Source organism: Paroedura picta, chromosome 3 (genome assembly GCF_049243985.1).
Source record: "Paroedura picta isolate Pp20150507F chromosome 3, Ppicta_v3.0, whole genome shotgun sequence".
Taxonomy (NCBI): domain Eukaryota; kingdom Metazoa; phylum Chordata; class Lepidosauria; order Squamata; family Gekkonidae; genus Paroedura; species Paroedura picta.
Genome location: NC_135371.1, coordinates 90,614,615 through 90,635,459, shown reverse-complemented (window position 1 = coordinate 90,635,459; position 20,845 = coordinate 90,614,615). Strand labels below are relative to the sequence as shown.

Sequence of the window (20,845 nt, the reverse complement as noted above, 5' to 3'; positions counted from 1 at the left end):
GGGAGATCTAAACCGATGTGGGTTAGGTCCGACGAGAGGGCTGTTGCGGCCGGGTTGAAAAGTAGGCTGGGGGTATCGGTGGCTAGGAGCTCAGCTTCAGCGGGGATCGCCCAGGGAAGAATTCTCAGCAAGAGATCGAGCCAGCCACGCTGAGCAGGTCCGCCCAGAATCCTGCTTAACGGGACTCACGTCCAAGAATGCAAGGGCCTCTCATTCAGCATACCACTGCTGGCCAAAAGAGGCTCCAGTCCCGTGGCCCCTTAAAGACTTCTGGGTATACAAGCTTTGCTGCACATTCTCACGAATGCTTCTGCCATGACTAAAACCTGGTCGGTCTTCAAGGGGCTTCAGACCAACACGGCGACCCAGGCTGAAGCTATTAGCCAGTTTCTCTCCCAGCCCACCGCGGAGAGAGGGTGAGTTAAGCGGACCCTACAAAAGTGCTGCAAGATTTGTAGGGCACATGATGGATCCCGAGGACACAGGGGAAAGGCTCCCTCCCCCCCGTGTTTTATATCGTTCCTACTACTCACTACAAACGAAGCAGCAACTCGCTTGGGTTGAAGGCACCATTTCTCCAAGTCAGCCTGGCTCTTGTCTTTGGCTCTGAGCCTTTCTTAATGTTGCCCATTCTTCAGAAGAGAGCCGAGATGTGGCCCTCAAAGTCCAGAGCACACCTCTTTTGTTTTCCAGGGGCTGAGACGGGTTGGAGGCCAGAGCAGACAACAGGAATTACCAGCTCTGGATGAGAGCAAGGTTCCATATCCAGACCTGATTTTTGTCACGAGTTGCCAAGTCCTAGGAATCATGTCCAATGCAAATGTGATCCTGCAAAGATCTTCTTAGTCACCCCCCAAGCACCCTTGATCTTCCCATTGGAACACCTTGGCCCTGGATCATTAGCATAAATTACTAAGTTACAATGAACAGGATATACATTCATTTGTCAGTAACGGCGCCTCCACTTGAAAATGAAATTAGGCCTCCGAACCTAGATGAATGTAGAGTTTAAATCACTGATGAAGAATGTCACAAGAATCACTCAACGCTCATATCAAGAAGCACAGGCCTTGCATGTGCCGCCACTGAAACTTCTGCATAGGGCTCCTGTCAGATTCCCAGTCAAGTGTGGTGGCTGCTGATTCAGTGCATGATGTTGAACACATGAAACTGCCTTATACTGAATCAGAGCCTCGGTCCATCAAAGTCAGGATCATCTATTCAGGCTGGCAGCGGCTCTTCAAGGTACCAGGCAAGAGGTCTTCCAGGTCACCAAGACCTTTTAACTGAAGATCCAGGAGACTGAACCTGGGACCTTCTGCATGCCAAACAGATTCTCAGCTACTGGAATACAGCCCCTTCCATGTTTTAGCTCGGCAGCTAAGACCGTTTATGCACTGGAGGTTTCATGCCAGGCTGCAGGCTGGGGTATTAGTCATGTAACAGAAAACAGAACCTATCCTGGGCTATACAAAACAATTTCACAATGAATATAAATAAACGTTTCTTATCTCTTCTTTTATATATATATATATATATATATATATATATATATTAGAACAACCAGAACGGCCTCTAGATTGAACCGTTTTCAATTGGTTTTTCCTCAGTGGTTGTTTTTCAACTATTGTATTGTTAATGGAGTCCTTCAAAAGGATCAAGTTTTCCTCTCAGAAATTAAATCATATATGTGGCCTTTGGCTCCCAAGTTCGGGGAGGTCTAGTCAAAAGACTCTTCCTCTTTTGACTATATAAACGTTTATTTATATAAACGTTTATTTATATTCATTGTGAAATTGTTTTGTATAGCCCAGGATAGGTTCTGTTTTCTGTCACATTAATTTTGAACCGTCCTTTTTTTCGTGGGGTATTAGTCATGGCAGGTTGCCCCACCTCTTCCTGCACCCACACGGGGGAGCATTTGCCCCCCTGCACCTCATCTGCCCCGATTTGTGCTTTGGCACGGGAGCTGGGGCAGTGAAGTTCCAAGTGCATAAATGGCCTGTCCTGTGGATCTGAAGCAGTGTGCTTGCACAAGAAAGCTTATACCACAAATAAAATGCTGTTGGTCTTAAAGGTGCCCTGGGAAAGAGTTTCTCTCCCTTTTCATTATTGGAAGGGAGAACATCGTCTACCCTATTCGAAAGTTTTGAAAGAGACGATGGCAGTGGCATTCTTACAGAATTCGGAATTCCACATCTAGAATCCAAAAGCCACGTATCACAAATTGGAGGACTCTTCCAGAGCTCCTGTAATTTCAGTCTTCTGTATTTTTCAGCCCAAAAGTTCACCTGCAAGTCCCTCCACCATTTGATTCTTCCGAGCCGTCGCAAGATGCCCAATTGATCTAAATCTAGATATTATTGCTTGACTGGGTTGTTAATTAGGTTGTGTGTGAATTGTACAAGGCATGATTAACAACAAAAAACAGGAATGTGGCTACAACCCAGCTCTTCACTAAACATAGGCAACTCCCATGGAGTAATCACACCGATTTTGATGGAGGAGGTCCTGCTGGGTAGACGCCCACCCCATCTCGATCTCCTGTAGACTTTCCAAAAGGAGCGATTGGCCAGGGACCTCCTCTTCAGGGATCCATGACACTGTGGCTGTGGGGTGGTGGGAGTTTGTGACTTCAACAGGACTGTGGCAGAAGGGGAACACAACAGTTGTGTTTGGGGAGTATGGGTGGGTCAGCAGAGGTGAGAAAGGCTCTCCCTGCCCTCAGCCCCTCTAGGAAACAAATTAAAAATCCAGGAAAAGGGGGGGGGGAATCATCTGATACTGGTGCCTGTATCAGTTGTACTAACCACACCTCCACTTGATGAAAACTATTCTTACCAGAGCCAGAAACAAACAAGTCTTCACAATGATTAATCTTCCAGAGCCATGTATTTCCATCTGGACACCTTTGGTAAGTCCCCACCCCTTCTCGGTCTGTTATGCTTTCCTATCAGTTGGCTTCCAAGGTTCTTTGAGAGGAAGGTGTCAGTTCAGAGGAGACTGGGGGGGGGGGGATTACAAACACCAGATGAAGCAAGATTTGAGTCCACTGGCACCTCAAAGACCAACAAGTGTTATTCAAGGGGTATGCCTTCCAGGGTGGCCAAACTGTGGTTCTCCAGTAGTCCATGGACATATGGAGGACCACAGGTTGACTACCCCTGGGCTACAGTTACCTCCCTTTTATACCCTTTTATCTATTGGCTTTGGTCGGAGTGCTAAGTGGCTTTCCTTTCCTTGCCCCACAACAGACACCCTGTGAGATCGGTGGGGCTGAAAGAGCTCTAAGCGAAGGGCTCTAAGAGACTGAAGAGAAAGAAGAATCCTGGAATGTAGGGAAGATATTTCCCTTCTCCTTTACCAAAGTTTCAAAGACTCTTCAAATTTTAGTCTGGTGATCTAGGTGTAAACTGCACGGAGCTTTTATTCCAACCCCAGATCGATTCAGTCCCTGCTCTCTACACATAATGCGATTTCTGCTTGGATTTTGGCCGATTTAAAATTTCCTTCTGCAGCAAGAAGGATTGATCCGGTGTGACCCTACCTTTATTGTGTTATATCTCAGACTGCTTTTAATTCTGAATATTCATTTGGGAAAGAAAGCTCCGTGGTAGAGAACCTCTGGAGCCTCTTGTGGTGCAGAGTGGTAAGGCAGCTGTCTGAAAGCTTTGCCTATGAGGCCGGGAGTTCGATCCCAGCAGCCGGCTCAAGGTTGACTCAGCCTTCCATCCTTCCGAGGTCAGTAAAATGAGTACCCGGCTTGCTGGGGGGTAAACGGTAATGACTGGGGAAGGCACTGGCAAATCACCCCGTATTGAGTCTGCCATGAAAACGCTGGAGGGCGTCACCCCAAGGGTCAGACATGACCCGGTGCTTGTACAGGGGATACCTTTACCTTTACCTTTAGAGAACCTCTGATAGGCTACACCTGGTCATGTGACACGCTTGCCTTAAAGGAGAAGCCCCTAATTTCTCTCAATTTATGTTGGTCCTGGATTTTTCCTCCCTCCTCTGCCTTTTTCGATCTTCTCCCCCTCCCCTCCAAGAAAAGAAAGAGGCTCCCTGCTTGGCTCCTTCTCCCCCCCCCCCTTCAAGAAAAGAAAGAAAGAGGCTTGGCTTCCTCCCCCCTTCTGAACTACCCTAACGACCTGCAGAAGACTTTCCTGTTTCAATGGGGGGGGGGGGGAGAGGAAGAATCGAATTCAAAGCGATCTGAAATCAACAGGATTGACAATGGAATAAAGATAGTAAGTGCAGACTCTGCCTTAGTCCCAAAATGCATTTGAAAGAAACAGGGAGAATATTGTACACCACCATTTCAGAGGCTTTCTCAGAGGCCTTCTAAATCACTATGCAGGATCACTACAAAAAGTGACCCTTTCTTATAGAACCAGACAATGTTTTTTTAAAAAATATGAACCCTCTACTTAGAGCTTCCAGAGGCAAAAGAGCCGATTGTTTAAAACTGTCACGGAAGCCAAGTTAAGGCATCAGAGGCATCCTGCAAAGTATCATCAGTTTAATCCATTTAAAATATCTCCCTTCCCCTAAGGTACCATGGGAAGTGTAGTTTTGTAAAATGTCCATGCCTCTCTTCTATGAATACCTATTTTGCAACATGTATTAAAAACAGGTTTGATATGCAATTAAGAGAGCAATTTTCAGTGGGTCTAATCTTGCTTTATTTAGTGATACCTTATGCTTCACCTGTTTGGTACCCTTATAGATTAGGCTATGATGAAATGCTTCCTTGACACTCTCAGTCATCCCGAAGACAACTGCCGAGGCCATAGCTCAGTAGGAGACCATTTGCAGAAATCCCAGGTTCAGCCTCTGGCACCTCCAGAGTCAAGGATCAGGTACTGCTTGAGGTGGCCAGACCTTCAAAAAACCTTGGATAATTCACTTTCAATGCATTTTTGCAGCTGGGATTTCCTGTGCGAAACAGGAAAATCTGACAGTGCATTATCCAGCGTGTGCAGAATGATGGTGGGCTGGTCTGATTCGGTGTAAAGCAGCTCCCACGACTTTCACCTGGAAGCCAAGCCACATCCGTTTATGCAATTTGTTCACAAAGACACAAAATGTGTTCACAAAGACACAAAAGCATTAGGGTCTACACCAGACCCACTCGGAGACCTTTCAGATTTGCTAAGGAATCCTCTGGGTATCCACGTCCTTCGTCTCCTTTCTTCTTCACGGAAAACAAGTCGAAGCTAAAAGTGCCGTTGACAAGTCCCGGTCTGCGGGGCTAAAGAGGGCTTTGAAAAGCCCAACCCTCCATAAATCCCCAAACCTCAAGCCAAAGAGCAAAGTGGCCTATTAGTGTCGCCTCTTGGTAGTATCAGGCTGCAGCCCTTGGGAAGAGGGCGGTGGATTCCCCAGTGGAAGGTCTCCGGCGATGGGAAGGGTTGGGTGGGAGAAGAGGAGGCTCTAGGGAAGCGGAGGGAATCTTCGCCCTTGGCCGAGAGCTTTGACTGGTGGCTTGCGCCGCACACCACCCTCGGAGGGTCCCGAGCCCCGCCGCCTCGCTCGAGATCTCCCTCCTGTCCGGGCGCCGCCGATTCAAACGATCCATGTCACTATATAGTCATCTTTTCCAGGGGCTGCTGAGGGGCCGCCGGAGACAGCCGCCGCCTGGTGCCAGCAGCGGGGCGCCCTCCCGCTCCTCTCCGAGCTGTCAAAAGCCGCCGGGCCCTTTTCCACGGCAGGGAAAGAGGCAGCGAGCGAGCCGAGCGCGCAGCGAGTGGCTTTTCAGGGAACTCTCCCTGCGGAGGCGACGGGTTTGCGGCTTGGAGGCTTTTTCCAAACTAAACAGCCGCACGGCCGCTGCCAGTTGGTTCGCAGCTTCTGCAGGATGCTCGCCGCAGAGGCAGCCTGCAATTGTCGCCCTGACCAAGATCTACGCCAGCCAGAGGAGGCGGCGGGGAAGCGCGGGGGGGGGGGGACGGGGACGACAACGAGGGTTTGAAATGTATAGCTTTATCTTGATCCAGCACCCTCCATCTATGTCACACGAATAACCCCAAGCTGCCCTGGGCACGTACAATTACATATAGCTGGATTTATATTATCGAGAATGTGCACCCTTGCAAGCAAGTCCACCAATGGAATTTGCTTTCCGGATAAGCACGGCCTTTACTCAGAAGTAAGCTCTACGGTATTGAGTGGGATTTACTCCCAGGTAACCATGCATCCTTTGACGGTTTTAAACATTTAGGAGGAAGTAATCGTCCAACTTGCTTCCGGGCCAGTTTGTGTCGGATTACAGCGCTCGTTTAACACGGCGCATCTTCTCTCTCTCCCAAATCCCCACATGTATCAATTCTGTCAGAATGGAAGTGAGCGGGGAGGCTGACTTTGTAACGCCCGGCGACGTATTTCACGTCCTAGCGGGACTAGCTCAACCGTTGGAGAGAAAAAGGGATAAACAGGATTGCGGATAAACAGGATTCCACCGGCTCCACGGACAATTTGCAGCGAGTTCGGATAATAGGGGCTTTCAGACATGATGCATAAACATCAATTTAAGCCGCAGCCATTCAGGCCCACGTCTTCATTAGGGGTGGAAACGGGCGTTGGGAGTCTGCTCTGCGACAAAAGACGGGCCACCGATCAGTCCCTGGGGCACCCCCGCTCGGCCTGTGCGACCAGATTCCCCTTCGCCGCCCTCCAAAGCACCTGACAAAGCCACCCCCTTCCCGACGGCTTGCCACGAGGGTCACTGCCCCAGAAGTGCCCAGTTAGGATCAGGAAGCGGGGGGGACCTAATCAATGGGAGATTGACACACACACAGCCCTCCTCACAGAGCAGCGTGTCACTATCGGGGGCGTGCAGTCATTAAAGGCGGCTCAAGCCACAGGCTGGAATTGGTCCCCCTGCCTGGCCCGACCTGTCGCCTCTTCTGCGGCAGGAAGACAGCGCTCAGGGGCGGGAAGCCGGGCGAGGGCGAGGGGGGCAGAATGTGTGCGTGTGCGTGTGCATGGGGGGGGGGGCTGCACGGGGCTCACCGTCCCCAGGGAGGGTCCTAGAAAGGAACGGGGTTGGTGGAGTGAGGGGGCTGCTCGGTTGGGCCGCGGGCTGTTTGAATAGCAGCCAAAGAGTCGAGGTGGGGGGAGGGGGAAGGGAGCAGCTGACCCCAACCCAGTGGACCATTTTAAAGCGGTTAGAGATAGGTCAGACCTTCGGAGGAAAGAGGGAAATGAGCCCTCCCAAACAGGGCCAGGGCCTTTTCAGCTGTGGCCCCATCTGGTGGGGCCCTGCCAAAGGATCTATCAACATGACTTCAGGATCTATCAACATGACTGACTCTAAGAATCCATCCAAACTGAACGTCACTGAAATGGTCCAAAGACTCCCTCTTTGGCCCTGGGACAGGATGAAGTCTGTAGCCAGCGGCTATATTTAATAGATGATGAGCACTAAAAATGTATGTTATGGTTTTAATTTGTAAGCCATCCCGAGACAACAGGGAACAGCTGCATTAAAATTGTTTTTATTAATATTAATAATAGAGTCCCTCCTGACTGGTCTGGGCATCCTTGTGGAGGGAAGGGCCGGGCAGGGAACCTGGCCTGTTTGGAAGATACTGGAGCTGGGCTATTGATTTATTTATATTTATGATTCAGTTTATAGCCTGCCACTCACACATAGTGGCTCATGGTGGGTAACAATCATCTCACAGTAAGACCTGATAAACCTGATAAAACAAGCACAAACCCATTAAAAACACACCCAGAGAGTGTCCAAAACTCCCTCCCCCCTTCACTCAACAGACTTAGAATAACTATCTGAGGAGAGCTGCTAAGGGCAGTGTGATGTTCTGGCTAACTCAGGGAGGGGCTCAGATCTTGCCCTTGCAAGGGGCATAAGGAGGTAGGTGGTCCTGCAGATAAGTGGGGCCCAGTCTGTGGGTGGCCTTAAAGGTTAACACCTGAAAACTTGAACCTGATCCGGCCAGCAACTGGCAACCACTGCAGCTTTCTGAGCACAGGCTGGAAGTGGCCTTCTGAGATGTTGCTGTGAGGACCCTAGCAGCTGCATTCTGCTGGGTCACTATGTTGGTTTGAAGCAGCAGCACTAAAGTTGAGTCTGGTGGCACTTTGAAGACCAATCAAGTTTTATTCAAGGTGTAAACTTTCATGTGTGGATGTGTGCTGCATGTGTACGAAAGCTGCCACTTTGAATACCGCTTGGTGGGTCTTCAAGGTGCCCTGGCCTCAAGGAGTGAGCCCTGGAGAAAAGGAAGCTATGGACTGTTTTGGCTAGGGAGAAGATGCTTCAGCCAAGGGCTTCTTTGCTCCCACCTCTAAGGATGAAGACTTTGAGCATCCCTCTAAACATGTTTAAAACCCATGCTCCAGGGAACCAGCAACCACACCACGGCATCGTTGGGCCTGCCATACTGTTGCATCCGGACTCCTTCAGACTGGTCTCCAGTCATCGTAGAAGGGACCGGGCATTCAGCGCTCTGGCAGCCCACCTGGATGACCTACTCTAGGAAGTCGATTCACACCACCCTCGTGGTAGGATTAGATCAGTCTTGAGGACAGAGGTGCAATACCTGCCCAGTCAACATGGAGGTCTGCTGGGATTCCCCATGCAATTCTGACACCCACTTTGCAGTACCTTGCCCCGCGGATATCGCTCTCGGGAAACTGACTGAGCATGTCAAAAGCCGGCCTTGGTTTGCGCTCAGGAAGGCCCCCAAGTACCCTGAATCAATTCGCCCTAAGCCGGGCGACGTGTATCCTCAACACCAATGCACAAAAGGGAGCCTTCCAGACGAACAGACAGATGTCCGAGGGGCTGCAGCTGTTCCTTGAGAGAGGAATCCCCGATCCAGTTGTCTTGTGGGTGTCACAAAACGCCCTGTGGTTGTCCGCCTTTCTCTCTGATACTCAAGACGCATTCCAAATCCATGAGGGAGGGCCAGAAGAGTGATTGGACCCAAAGGTTGGAGGTGGGGAAAATTAGGCCATTGGTCCCAGACCCCGCCATGTCCCCCGCCTACGCAGAGAAAACCACACGCTCCTACAGTTCGCTCGCAAGTCCCCATTTCGTGCACACCCCCCCCCAAAGACGAGCCCCACGAAATTAAACGGGGCTTCATTCTCCGGTGAAAAGAAGGAGCAGACACCATGGCATCCTCACAGGAAACACCCCCCCCCCCACATCCTCAGAGTATTTCTCAAGGGCTTCCAAGGGCCTTCAGCTCTGGAGGGGAATGGCTTCATCATTGTAAAACATCTCTCGAGGCCGTCGTATTTGTTCCACTGGATCAAGGAAACCTGCTTCGGACCATAAGCTGAAATCTCCTTGAAAAGCCACCTGGGCTCCCATCGGACAGCACCAGGCTGGATCATTGCTCCCCTCCACTCAACCCACTCCTTGCCCCACCCTCCGGATTTTGGGCAGCTTTATTAGCACTAACCAGACTCACGTTGGGCCGATAAATTATCGAGACTCGTTAAGCAGCAAGTGACACCATTTCCTTTCCGATGCCGAAGCGCCTCCGACGTTAACATACAGCAGCCCCCCCTCCAATTTCTTTGATGTTCAATCTATCTGATGGCTTTGAGCTGGTGTCCCCCCAACCAACGGTGACTTCAGGAGCGCAAAAGACCCGGTTGGACACCTGGCCTTCGGGAGATCAGGGCTGAGGGGACCTTCTGGAGGCGGCCGCAATGCCCAAAAGAGGCTTGGGAGCAATCTACCGCCGATGCAATCGATCGAGCAATTCACATTCGCCCAAGTTGGAGAATGCCCTTTCAGTGTGCTTTTGCGGCTGGATTTTCCTGTGCACTGAAATTGCACTATCGAACGTGCGCAGAAGAATAAGCACAGTACGTTAAAGAGGCGAATTCGACGTAGATTTTGGCTGGGCGGCATGAGAGGACGGGGGTTCGTTCACCTCTGCAAGCAATTCTGTGCCCGTCATGTGGAACAGGGCGTTTTGTTATGCTTGCTGCGCTTTTATGGCAGAGAGAGGACTAAAAGTCCAGCTAGTTAAACTTCTGAAGTCCCGTTGGCTTGCAGTGAGAAATGTCCCCCCTGAAAGCAGTAAGAAGTCCAGGGTCACCTTTAAGACCAACCGCGCTCGCCTCCTCGGTGTGCCCGCACTGCCGCACTCACTAGTCCCTCTCATTAAACTCAGAGGGATTTGGTTCTCTATAGGACGGGGCAGCACCAGGTGATCACTTTAATCTTTTCTGCTCCTTAAACCGCAGTCTTATGGGCATCTATGTGGGAACACAATACATCGAATTGCATTTACACCCGAGGAGCCGTGCACAAGGTCTGCTGGCAAACGTCTCCAAATGCGCCTGGTATAATGGTATATAAATCAATGCATTAAAAAAACACACAGAAAATACCATCAGCCCCCCCCCCCCCGCCGAATGCCCCAGCCGAGGGACAGGGCGGAGGTCGTTGCTAAATGGAAGGCCGACTTTCCCACTGCTTCCACTGCAGACCAGGCCGGACTAAAGGGTGCAGGGGCAGGGCCATAAATCCCAGAGTCTGGAAGAAGCACTCTTGATCCCTTATCATGCCATAAAGGCCCAGTCAGTGGAGCAGCTCCCCCCTTCCCGTCCCACCGCCCCGAAGCCCGAAGTAGCCCATTGTGTGCGGCTGGCCCAAACCAAACCGCCCCCCCCCCAATCCCACGGGAGAAATGTGTCACTGTTTTATCAGGAGACAATGCCGAGTCGCGAGGCACCCATTCTCCTGGGCCAGACAACAGAGGAGCCATTGTCATTTCTATCCCCCACCTGAGATAAATCCCCTCTGAACTTAGGCACCGAGGGGAGCAGGCCTTTGCCTTCCACCGGGGCAAAAGAGGCTTCCCTCCGGGGCGCCGCCTCGGGAGACGGCTCCGCCATTAGGAGGCCGCTGCAGGGCCCGAGAGAGGCCGCTCGCCTGCAGGAACACGGCGGGCTTGGGGACGCGGCATTCTTAGACAGCGCCAGTGAGTCGTGTGGCCCCCGAAAAGAGTTCCAAGCACACCGACGAGCCCCTGCCCCGAGAAGCCTGCAGTGTAAATATTAAGAGGGAAAAGTTGAGGGACGGCAGGCCTTCGAAGGCTACAGCCCTCTAGTATCAGCCTGAAGAGCCAGCTGTGACTCAGCAAGGCTCATATTGAAATAAACCTTGGCCTTTATGGTGCCACTGGAATTTTGTTTTTCTTTCCTACGACCTACAGCCCTCTACGTAGCTTACTTGAGGAGTCAGTTGGGCTGAATGCGCTGGGACGGACATTGGACTGTGCTTCCTTGTTGTCTGAGGCGAGCAGCCCTTGTTTCAGAGAGCCATCTTTCTTGTCTCAAAGCCCATCGCTCACTGAGCCCAGAATGGGGATTGCGGGCAGAGCCTGAAATCTGGGGGCACGATCCGCTTTTAAGATCCATTGTTTTTAATCGGAGAATTAGGCACCTGCCTAAATCTCTGGGGACCTAAGGGGTTAAGATGCGAGCAATGCTCTAGCTTAATGGTTTAACCCCCCCCCAATTTCTTCAATAATTCAATCGACTGTGTTATTGTTTTTCCCCTTATGTGTACCTTTAGTCTTTAAATGGGCTGTGTCTCTAAAAAAACATATTGCATATTTAATTTGGCTTATATTATTTTGAATCGTTTTGGTTTCTGTATATTTCTCTTTTGCTCTCTCTGACCCGCGTTTCACACAAAGGGCATAAAAGTAGTTCCCCAGTGAAATCACGGTGTTTATTTTACAAAATGTGCATCTCCTGCATTTCTGCCCTCTAAAGGGCCACCAATAGCTGAACTGAAACCGATTCACGCCAAACTAGGTTGAATCCTAAATCTGAACTACCTAGTTTGTAATAGTTTCACATAAGACGGAAAACGATTTAAATTTTAAAACTTCAAATTTTAAAATCCTGTTAAATCATATAACACAGAGTCTGCTGCTATGGCTGTTAGTTATACATATAGTAGGTACAAAGGATGCACACACAGCGACCCTACTAATCCCATCCTAAACAGAGTTACACCCTTCTAAATCCGCTGACCTCAATGGCTTTAGAAGGGCGTGACCTTGTTTAGGTCATTCGGGCATGCACACAAATGCGCAACACACAACTCAGCCCTATTCCTCTGAAGGGAAAGGCAATGCTCCCATGGATTGCACCGACGCCATTGTGCACAGAAATATTTAGGCGAATCCACGGACAAAATAAATGTACATCACATGTCAAAAACATAAAGGGAATTCACACACATTTGTTTGTGCATCACAAGCACTAGGTGGACATAAAGCGAGGTGCGCAGTTGGACTTGTTTTTTTTTTTTTTTAACCAACAGCTTGGAAATAAGGCCCCTAAGTTTAAGCAAGAGTGCTCTAGGGTTGCTTGCTACTACTACCACACAGCCACGTTTAAAATCTCCTGGAGAAACTCTGAGCACGCCTACACAGAAGTGCTCTCTCGTCTGTCTTGGATGTGCATGGGACACGACCGGGCCCAGTCCGCCAGAGAGACACTGCTGGTCCTTGAACTTCCCTTCTGTGCCTTAAGCGACACTGAGGCTGTGAGGCGCGGGGCTGCCAGGGCTTCTCGAGCCAAGGGCAACGGCCTCGCCATGCTAAAGGCCCCCAGCTGGAAAGGGAGAGCCTTTCGCATGAGGCTACATGTGGGGTAAGAAAATGGACTTCTGAAGTGCTGGGAAAGTGCATAACCCAAGGCATGCGGAGTGGCATTGACTAGAGAGGGGCCTCAGGAAGAGGCTGGCCAGAGGAATGCAGCCCTAGTCTGCCTGCCACTACATTTTCAGGAGGGATGGCTCCTTCGACCTTCTCTCCCGCAGTTCCCCTAGCAGAGCTCACTCCGATTTCTTTTTCCCCAGCCGGGCTCCAGAGGCTCTCAGTGGAGGGTTTCTTCTCCGCTTCTGGAGCAGCCTGATCCTGAGTTGCCTAGCCTGGGTACCGACACAGAAGGGAGAGGCCTAATCCTGGATTGACCCTGGGGGAAGCGAGCCCATTCCTTTCGGCCTTGCCGAGTGGCTCTTTGTCAGAGGGATGCCGGCAGGGAAGGGGCGGAGGCAGTTGGGCTCAAGGTGCCTCTAGCGTCCGCCGCCATGGCAGCAATCCAGGGCCAGGCAGATTTTATAGAGCATTTTATTTTACGTGAGACAATAAAACAGCTCCCCTAGCCATTTGTTAGAAAGAAAAAATACCCCCATCTCCAAAACGGCAATAGAGATGCCAAGGCAAAGCGAAGGGCAAGAGCGAGCCTAGCGAAAAGGAAGAGGCCCCTTCCAAGGGGGCTACAGACATTGACTTTATTAGCGAATCCCTCTAGCCCGAGGGAAACGGAGTGTTCTATACACTCCCAGCCTCTTTTTGTTACATTTAAAAGGTCGCTAGTCAGTTTTCCATTGCGGGTCAGTTTCTGTCTGGCTTTAGCGCCACGGAAGGCCTCCTGGTCAATTTCACACCCAGACGATCATCGCCGTCTCCACTGCCAGTTTAAGGGCGACCAAATGGCGACCTGGGGGCATAATCCAGACCTCAGCAGATCCAGGTGGAAAATTACAGGCGTTCCTCCTAAATCACGTGTCCTCGGCCTCTCTCCTTTCCAAGGTGAAGGAAATTTTTTCCTCTGGATTGTGCACAAAGCCCTTCAACCAGAGCTAAACATGCCAAGGGGGAACCCCCTCCCAATCTTCTAAAATTAACCCATCCCGACATTTATAACCGAATTATCAAACTCCTGGCAGGTATATGGAGTTCAATAACTTCCCCATAGCTGTTATTACAGTCCATAAAAATGGGGCTGAGAACCGCCTCCCCCTGGCTATGCCTAGGCGCTGGCCTGGCATGCCCCCCCCCTTCAGACAAAATCCCCATCATGGCGTCTTCCTCCCTTTTTCGTAAGAGAGACGGAAGGAAAAGCACACAAAAGAACTTGCTTGGTCTGCGAAACTGCCTTTGGGCAATCGAGTTTTTCAAGTCACATTCCAGCTCTAAGCCCCACAAGTGGATAAATTCAGCCTAGAAAAATGCAGATTAGCTAAGTAAATGGGCACAGACCACCTACCTTCTCTTTCTCTCTCCCAGAAAGAACTACGCTAAACAATCCCATCCAGCATCTCTATCTATCAAAGCCAGGCCGGGAGTCATTCAGACATGGCAAATGGAGGAACAAGCAAACATAAAGCCCAAGAAAGCACCATTCCATTTCCTCATGTGCAGGGATGGGAAAATAAATTAAAAACATTGCAGAGAGTGACTGTAATAAGATGAGGCATGAAGAGATCCCCGTGGATGCAAAGTCCTTAATATATTACTGTCCAGACAGATGATGGGACTTTAATAATAAAGCAGCGGCCTTGGGAAAGTTGGGAAAGTTGACAAAAAACTTGTACTAAAAAACAGAGAGCTTAATTTTTTCTGACAGATACAAATGACACCTCAAAGGCTCCCCCCCCCCCAGAAGAGCAACAACTGGCTGCCGGACCAGTGATTATTTCTCTTCCCCCCCCTCCCAATTTTAAAAATGGGAAGAAAGATGTCTCGCCTACTCCTCTTCCAAAAAGTATTCGGAGTTTCCCGCTTGGCATCAGGACAACAGTCGGTTCCAGGCAGGCCTGTTTAACTGCAGGGCTCCAAGGCCGCCCAAGTACAGTGACTGACCCAGGCTTGCAGGCCTCCTGCGGCCCAACCTCCTCTATTTAGGGCTCTCTCTCTCTCTCCCCCATCCCGATTCCCCGCACTTGCTCGAGGAAAGGGCACGAGAGCGCTGCAAAGCAGACTGCCCACCGGGGAGCGAAGGCCGCAGCAAGAATGAGCATCCCATTCAGTCGGATGGAACTCTCATGTCAACCCAGACCTCTTCGGGATCCGAAGGACAAGAGAACTCCCACCCCCACCCCCACCCGCACCCGCACCCGCACCCGCACCCGCTTATGGAACTTTTACGCAACAGCGCTAGGTAGACTTGGGAGGGAAAAGGAGGCACTCGTCAACCACAAAGGGAGAGGGAAGCCCTTTCTCCACCTGCGAAAGTGGGGTGCGCCAGATGCTCGGGAGATCCTTATGGCCGCGATCTTAAACCCTTATTCGAGAATGAATGGGGCAGAAGCAACCGACAGGAACGGACCTATGAATGTTTTCAGCCCTACTGAGCTACAGCCAGATATCGCTTGGCTGCTGCAGGTTGTGTTTTAGTGACCGGGCACCGGATGAAAACCGTGAGCACTCTGACCTTGAGGGGGCGGGGGCAGCCCTCTCAGATGGTTTATAGGCGTTCATTCCAAGCCAAACCCACCGAACCCAGTGGACTCCCACTGGCAATGCGTAGGGCAGGCAGGCCATGTACTTCGGTGTAGTCGCAGAGATTTTAACAGGAATACCCCAGAATACCTGAGCAATAGGGTCGCAGTCCTATTCCTCTGGGGAGCTTTCTGGGGAGGTGAGCGCCCTAGCCAGGGGAGGAAGAAGCGCCGGCGGGAGAGTCCCTTCCTCCGCCCCTCCTGAGAACAAGCTTTTCAGACTAATTGATGGAGAAGTTTGTTAACCAGCTTCCTCAAGTTACTCAGGGTATCTCTTCATCAGAACTGGGTGCCCCTTTTTGCGGAATTAAAAAGATGCTTCTGATCCAAGGTAATTAAAGGACCCAGGAACTGCATCTCCCATACGCTAGAAACTTCCCAAAGCCGAAAAGAAGCTGCAACCAGAGCCATTGGAGATTATGTTTCCATTTGAGTTTTAACTACCCCCCTCCGTGTCTTTCTCTCTCTCCCCCCCCCTTCATTGGAGTAGCCTCCTAATTGCTGGCAGTATTTTGATGGAGAGAGGGGGACCACATTTCCCCTAAACAGGACATTTCCTGAAAGGCTGAAGTATTCAAATCATGCACAGGGCCTTTAATGTGCTCAGACCAACTCTGAAGCTGGCTAAAGCCAGGATATTTCCTGTTTCGAACTACAAAATCAGACCAATAATTAACCTCTGTGGAAGATCAACTCTCTCTCCCCCCCCCCAACCGCATGTGTGTGTGTGTTTGAACAAAACCAAGCGACGACTAATATTCACAACGATTTCCCTAAACATTACAAGACTTTCAGCTGTAATTCATAAGCCGGCGCTCGAAGAAATCAAAAGCAAAAACCCTCCAGACAGCTGGATCCACAAGTCCAGTGGCGGGAAGGGCTTGTCTGGCCTCAAGTCTAGCAAGGAACCGCGAGATTTTTGACTTCAGCTCCGGATCCCTCGGGGACTTGTCCTTCGGGCTGGCTTTTAAGACGGCACTTTCAGCGATCTCGGCCCTTTTCCTGCTCATGGCCCGACCGAAATCTGATTCACTACGGAGTTGTATCCTACACAGCTGGAGCTGCTTAAAGCCCAGGAGCAACTTAAGAAGGCTTGAATCGAACGGAGAGGACCCCCCCCCCCGGGACCCCCTCCCTCCCAGTTCACTCCCAAGTGCAGGCGTGTCAGTAGTAGGGCCAGGATCTCCTTTCCGCGCCGAGGGACTGGGCGAGCAAGCAACAGCGCTCCGAAAGATCGAGAAGAGCCTGCGGTCTTGGCAGCGTTACTGTCAGTCTCCAAAAGCCCGTGGCGGCCGGGTAAGACGGAGCGCAAGAGCCCCTTCTCGAGTGGGAGAGGGAACCGCACCACAGCCCGGTGCCGGCCAGGGCGGCTGAGAGCAAACCAAAGGGCCTGAGCCCTTCGGAACCCGTCCCCTTTCCCCCCCCCCCCCGCCCCCGGCAGACTTCACTAGAAAATCAAAAGCCTCACGCATGTCATGCTCATCGAATCTCCCCCTGCATCTTCCACAATGTCTCTAGCGAAAAGCAAACGGACTTACCCAAATCCACATAGGGGGGGATACTCTTGGGCAGGCTCAGTTCCATCATACAATCTGTGTGGACAAGAAAGCGACCGGTCAAGCCAGGGGCGCGGGTTGGGCCGAAGACTGGTGCATGCCAGGGAGAGGGGGCAGAGGAGGACCGGCGCACAACAGGCCGTGGCAACCGAGACCGCTGGGGATTACTCCGCCAGGGATCTGCCTCCCTGTCCTACGCACCCACACCCGCACACACCCACACGCGCAACACCTCCCCCCCTCCCCCGGTTTCAGGAAAGGATCACTCCTCATTAAAATGAAGGGCTCCCTCCCGGGATCGAGGCCAACATTCACTTGGAAGGAAGCCCCCCCACGCTGTGGCGGAGACTCCCAAGGGCCTGCGGAGCTGAATGTTGCTTTCCAAAGACAACTGGAAAATGCCTTGACGAGACAGTCCAGTCCAGCGAGATCCGAGCACAAGGGCACGTATAAAACCCTAAGCAGAAACGAGAGGGATAGGGTTTAAAGAAAAAAGGGGGGGGCAAGGGAATCGATTCTATGCTTGCTTTGCTGGAGTAAGGAGGGCAGAAGCTCCATCCAGCTGCAAGAATATCCTCGCTAGTAGAGATTCTTTAATCGGATGCCACTCTTGCTCAAAGGCTGCGTTCATTATTCGAAAAAGACTTTGGAGGTGGCCTCTGCGGGCAATAATTTAACCGACCCTCTTCCAAGACTTGGTCTAACTCTGAATTGCTCAGAATGGAGGGGGGATGGGGACTAAAAGAGAAGAAAAGGAGAACGTAGACATTTGAAACAGAACACTCCGAAGCTTTCGGATACTGCCCCGTTCCCCCAGAGCCTAATATCCAAGCAATCGTGTTGGTAGACAGAAATGATCCTAATCGGTTTACTCAGAAGTAAGCCTCTCTAGCCCCTAGTTGTGCGAGTGTGTGTATGCGAATTATCCTCACACCCCACTTTCCACGATAGTGTCAGAAATGGTCAGGGCAGGCTACAAGCACCTTCGAAACATCAAATCTTATTTTCCAATTATACACCTACACAAATTTTGACTCAGACGTGCTTGTACGTATCTGCTGCTGTTTGGATCCGCCTGACCTAGTTCTCACCAACTTGTCAACTGGTGCTTACATAATGGATCCTCTGCTTCTTTGGTTTCCAGGAAAGGAAAGAAGAGAATTGGCTTTTAAAATGCCCCCCCCCTTTCACTACCCAAAAGAGTCCCAAAGCAGCTTACAAATACCTTTCCCTTTCCCTCTCCACAACAGACACCCTGTGAGGCAGGTGGGGCTGAGAGAGCTCAGAGAGAACTGCTCTGCAAGAACTAAGAGACCGTTGACTGGCCCGAGGTCACCCAACAGGCTGCATGCAGAGGAGCAGGGAATCCAACCCCGGTCTCCAGATTAGATTTGCCGCTCTTTAACCACTTAAACTGTAGGCGGATAGCGAATAGCCACTCACTAACAACTATGCGCTCATATAAGGAACTAGGAATTATTCCCAACATTAAGTAACAAGGCATTGCGTCGCTGCTTGATTCCCACAGTGACCGTTTGGTTATTTCTTAAGTTTTCATATATACTTTTGCTTAATGGTTTCCCTTTAATAATCTGAATAAATTTCGTTCTACTGAAAAAGCACCAGATTTCTCCATATCTTTTTTTTTCTTTGGGGGGGGGGGTTATGTTATTTCATTTATTTTTTGGGGGGTGGTGGGAGGGAAGAAAAAGTCCTAGACTTCTGGCACACACTTCGAATCGGGCTGATAAAAATAGAGCTCTGGGGAAAACAGACGCACACAAATACTTAGGTCGTGAATGTCACATGACCTCTCGGGAAAATACACCTGTGAAATATTAGATTTGCCTCTTGCCACCGCAAGAGCAACTTGAATCCCCGGGATGTATCCCCAGATCTCTCTGTTTCAATACTTCGAGATCAAGTAGCTGCGGCCATAAAAAGAACATCGGATTCCATAAAAAGCGAACATTTATTAGCGGCGTCGCGACGGGCTCCTTGTCACGCGGGCCGGTGTCCCCCGCAGCCTTGATGCTAGGCAGCCCCCAGCAGGGCTGTCCCCTCAGCACGGCAGCTCGGGGTGGATTTCAACCTTGCGGTGCGCGGCATGAGGCAACCCCCTTGGAATGATATTTTCCCGGCATATTTGTCAGATTTGACGAAGCGCAGCAGCCCTCGAGAATTTACGCCCCGTATAAAGATGTCAAGGACTCGCGACTTCAAGGCTAAGCGGAGGCAGCCGTCAGGGACGGGGACGGGGACGGGGACGGGGGGGGGGGGGGAACGGGCAGCCCCGGCCGGGGAGAGAGATGCCCAGGCGGGGTGCTGGGGTGGGTGTGTGAGGGGGAGCGGTGGAGGGGGGCACGGAGCTTCCCCAGTGAGCGCCCGCCCGACAGTGCGGTGGAGGCGCTGCTGGCCCAGCCGTCGGGACTCTTCGAGCGCGGGGTCTCTCACCGTCCTGCGGAGTTCCGAGGCAGGTCAGGATCCGCCGTGGAGGGAGCCCCGCGCACTGTCGAGGGAGCACCGGGCGCTCTCCTGACCCAGCCCCCCCCCCCCCGGGGCCGCCCGCCCGCCCGTGAACGAGCGAGGCCGGAGGCACTTACTGGTGCGGCGCTCTGCGGAGGGTGCTGGCCGGGGGAAAGGTTCGGCCTGCCTGGCTTCGCCTGGGCTCAGCGGCGCTCCTCGGTCCGGCCCGGCTCCATGGGCGGGGGGGGGGGCTCTTTCTTCGGCGGCTGGTGGCGGCCCCCCTGCTCTGGTGCCGGGCCCGCCTGCAGCCGCGGACTGCCTGGGTCGGCGCTTTAGGGAGAGCAGCCGCCGGCTCCGTCTGACGTCACGCAGCAGGGTCCCCGGAGCGGTGCGGCGGCCGGGGCGGTGTGCGCGGGAGGAAGGAGGCAGCGGCCCGGCCCCAGCCGCCAGCCTCCAGCAGCCCCGACGGCCAAGCCCCCGCCCGCCCGCCCGCCCGGGAGCGTGCCTGCCCTCGAGGCGGAGGCTTGGCCTGGGCTCCTGCCTCCAAAGAGCCGGGCCCGGCGGGCGGGCCCCTTCTCCCTTCCTCTTGCGATCACCTTTATCGCTCCTTATCCCCCCCCCCCCCCCGCAAGGGTACTCAATCCTTTCTTTATCCCAATCCGGAAGAAGGAAGCGACACCCCCCCCTCCAGCCACAGCCCCCCCCCCCCGCCGCCGAGAAGGCTTAGGATGCTAGAAGGAAGGAAGGAAGGAAGGAGGGCTGCCTTCTGCAAACAACGGGAGAGGCTAGAAGGTTCGTTGGCGAAAATGGGAGCCACCAGTGCCAAGGGCTCTGTGAGAACAGCCCTAAGTGGAGGATCAACCTGCAAGTGGAGGAGTGGGGAATCAGAGCCCATTCCCCAGATTAGTGTCTGCTGCTTGTAATGACACACCATGCTGCTACACCAGGCTGTAGCCGAGGTTGTTCCTATATGCACACTTCAATCACCCTGTAAAGAAGTTGATGGTTTGATCCCTGGTAGGCACCTAGAAAGGGTTTTTGTTCTGTGTGTCTCCTGCATTTCGATTTCTGGGCAAACCTACATTTACTCCTGCCCTTTTATGGTACATGCACTGTTTCTGGTATCATAACTCTTCCCCTGAAATCATGCTGTACCCATTCCATGCTGTGTATATTCCACAGTCACACGGATTGTTCTGTTGGCCCATATCTATGCATAACTAACTTCCACTCTGCACTCCCAGGAGGAGCACCTGCTGTTGGATGAAATGCTGCAGCAGCTGGCAACAACATGTCACTGGGATCCATCCTGTCATTCCTTTTCCAGAACGTATCTGCCACTGGGGTTGTCAGCTCCACAGGCCCCCTGCCACCAGGTCCTGCTCCTCACTGCCAATCATCTGGCTGGTCAGAGTAGCAGATAGGGTTGCCAGGGCCCTCCTGTCAACTGGTGGGGAAGGAGGGACTTACTTGGAGAAAGAGGAAGGCCTAGGCAACATTTTTGGCATTGAACACCAAGTGCCATCAT

At 51.9% G+C, this 20,845-nt stretch overlaps 1 protein-coding gene across 4 annotated transcripts in view; it reads right to left on the bottom strand.

The window, feature by feature from the left end:
- Positions 1 to 19,595, bottom strand: part of PITX1 (paired like homeodomain 1) — a 35,623-nt gene extending 16,028 nt beyond the window's left edge. Inside the window, exons 1-2 of one of the 4 annotated variants that reach the window (XM_077326792.1) lie at positions 19,455 to 19,595; positions 16,834 to 16,887 (exon numbers count right to left, since the gene is read on the bottom strand). In XM_077326792.1, coding sequence (XP_077182907.1) covers positions 16,834 to 16,882 — 49 coding nt within the window. In that variant the 5' untranslated portion in view covers positions 16,883 to 16,887; positions 19,455 to 19,595. Of the gene's footprint in view, positions 1 to 533; positions 1,467 to 16,833; positions 16,888 to 17,166; positions 17,296 to 19,454 lie in introns of those variants that run through there. The other 3 variants (XM_077326793.1, XM_077326795.1, XM_077326794.1) reach the window with 3 other exon arrangements.
- Between the last annotated feature and the right edge of the window lie 1,250 nt (positions 19,596 to 20,845).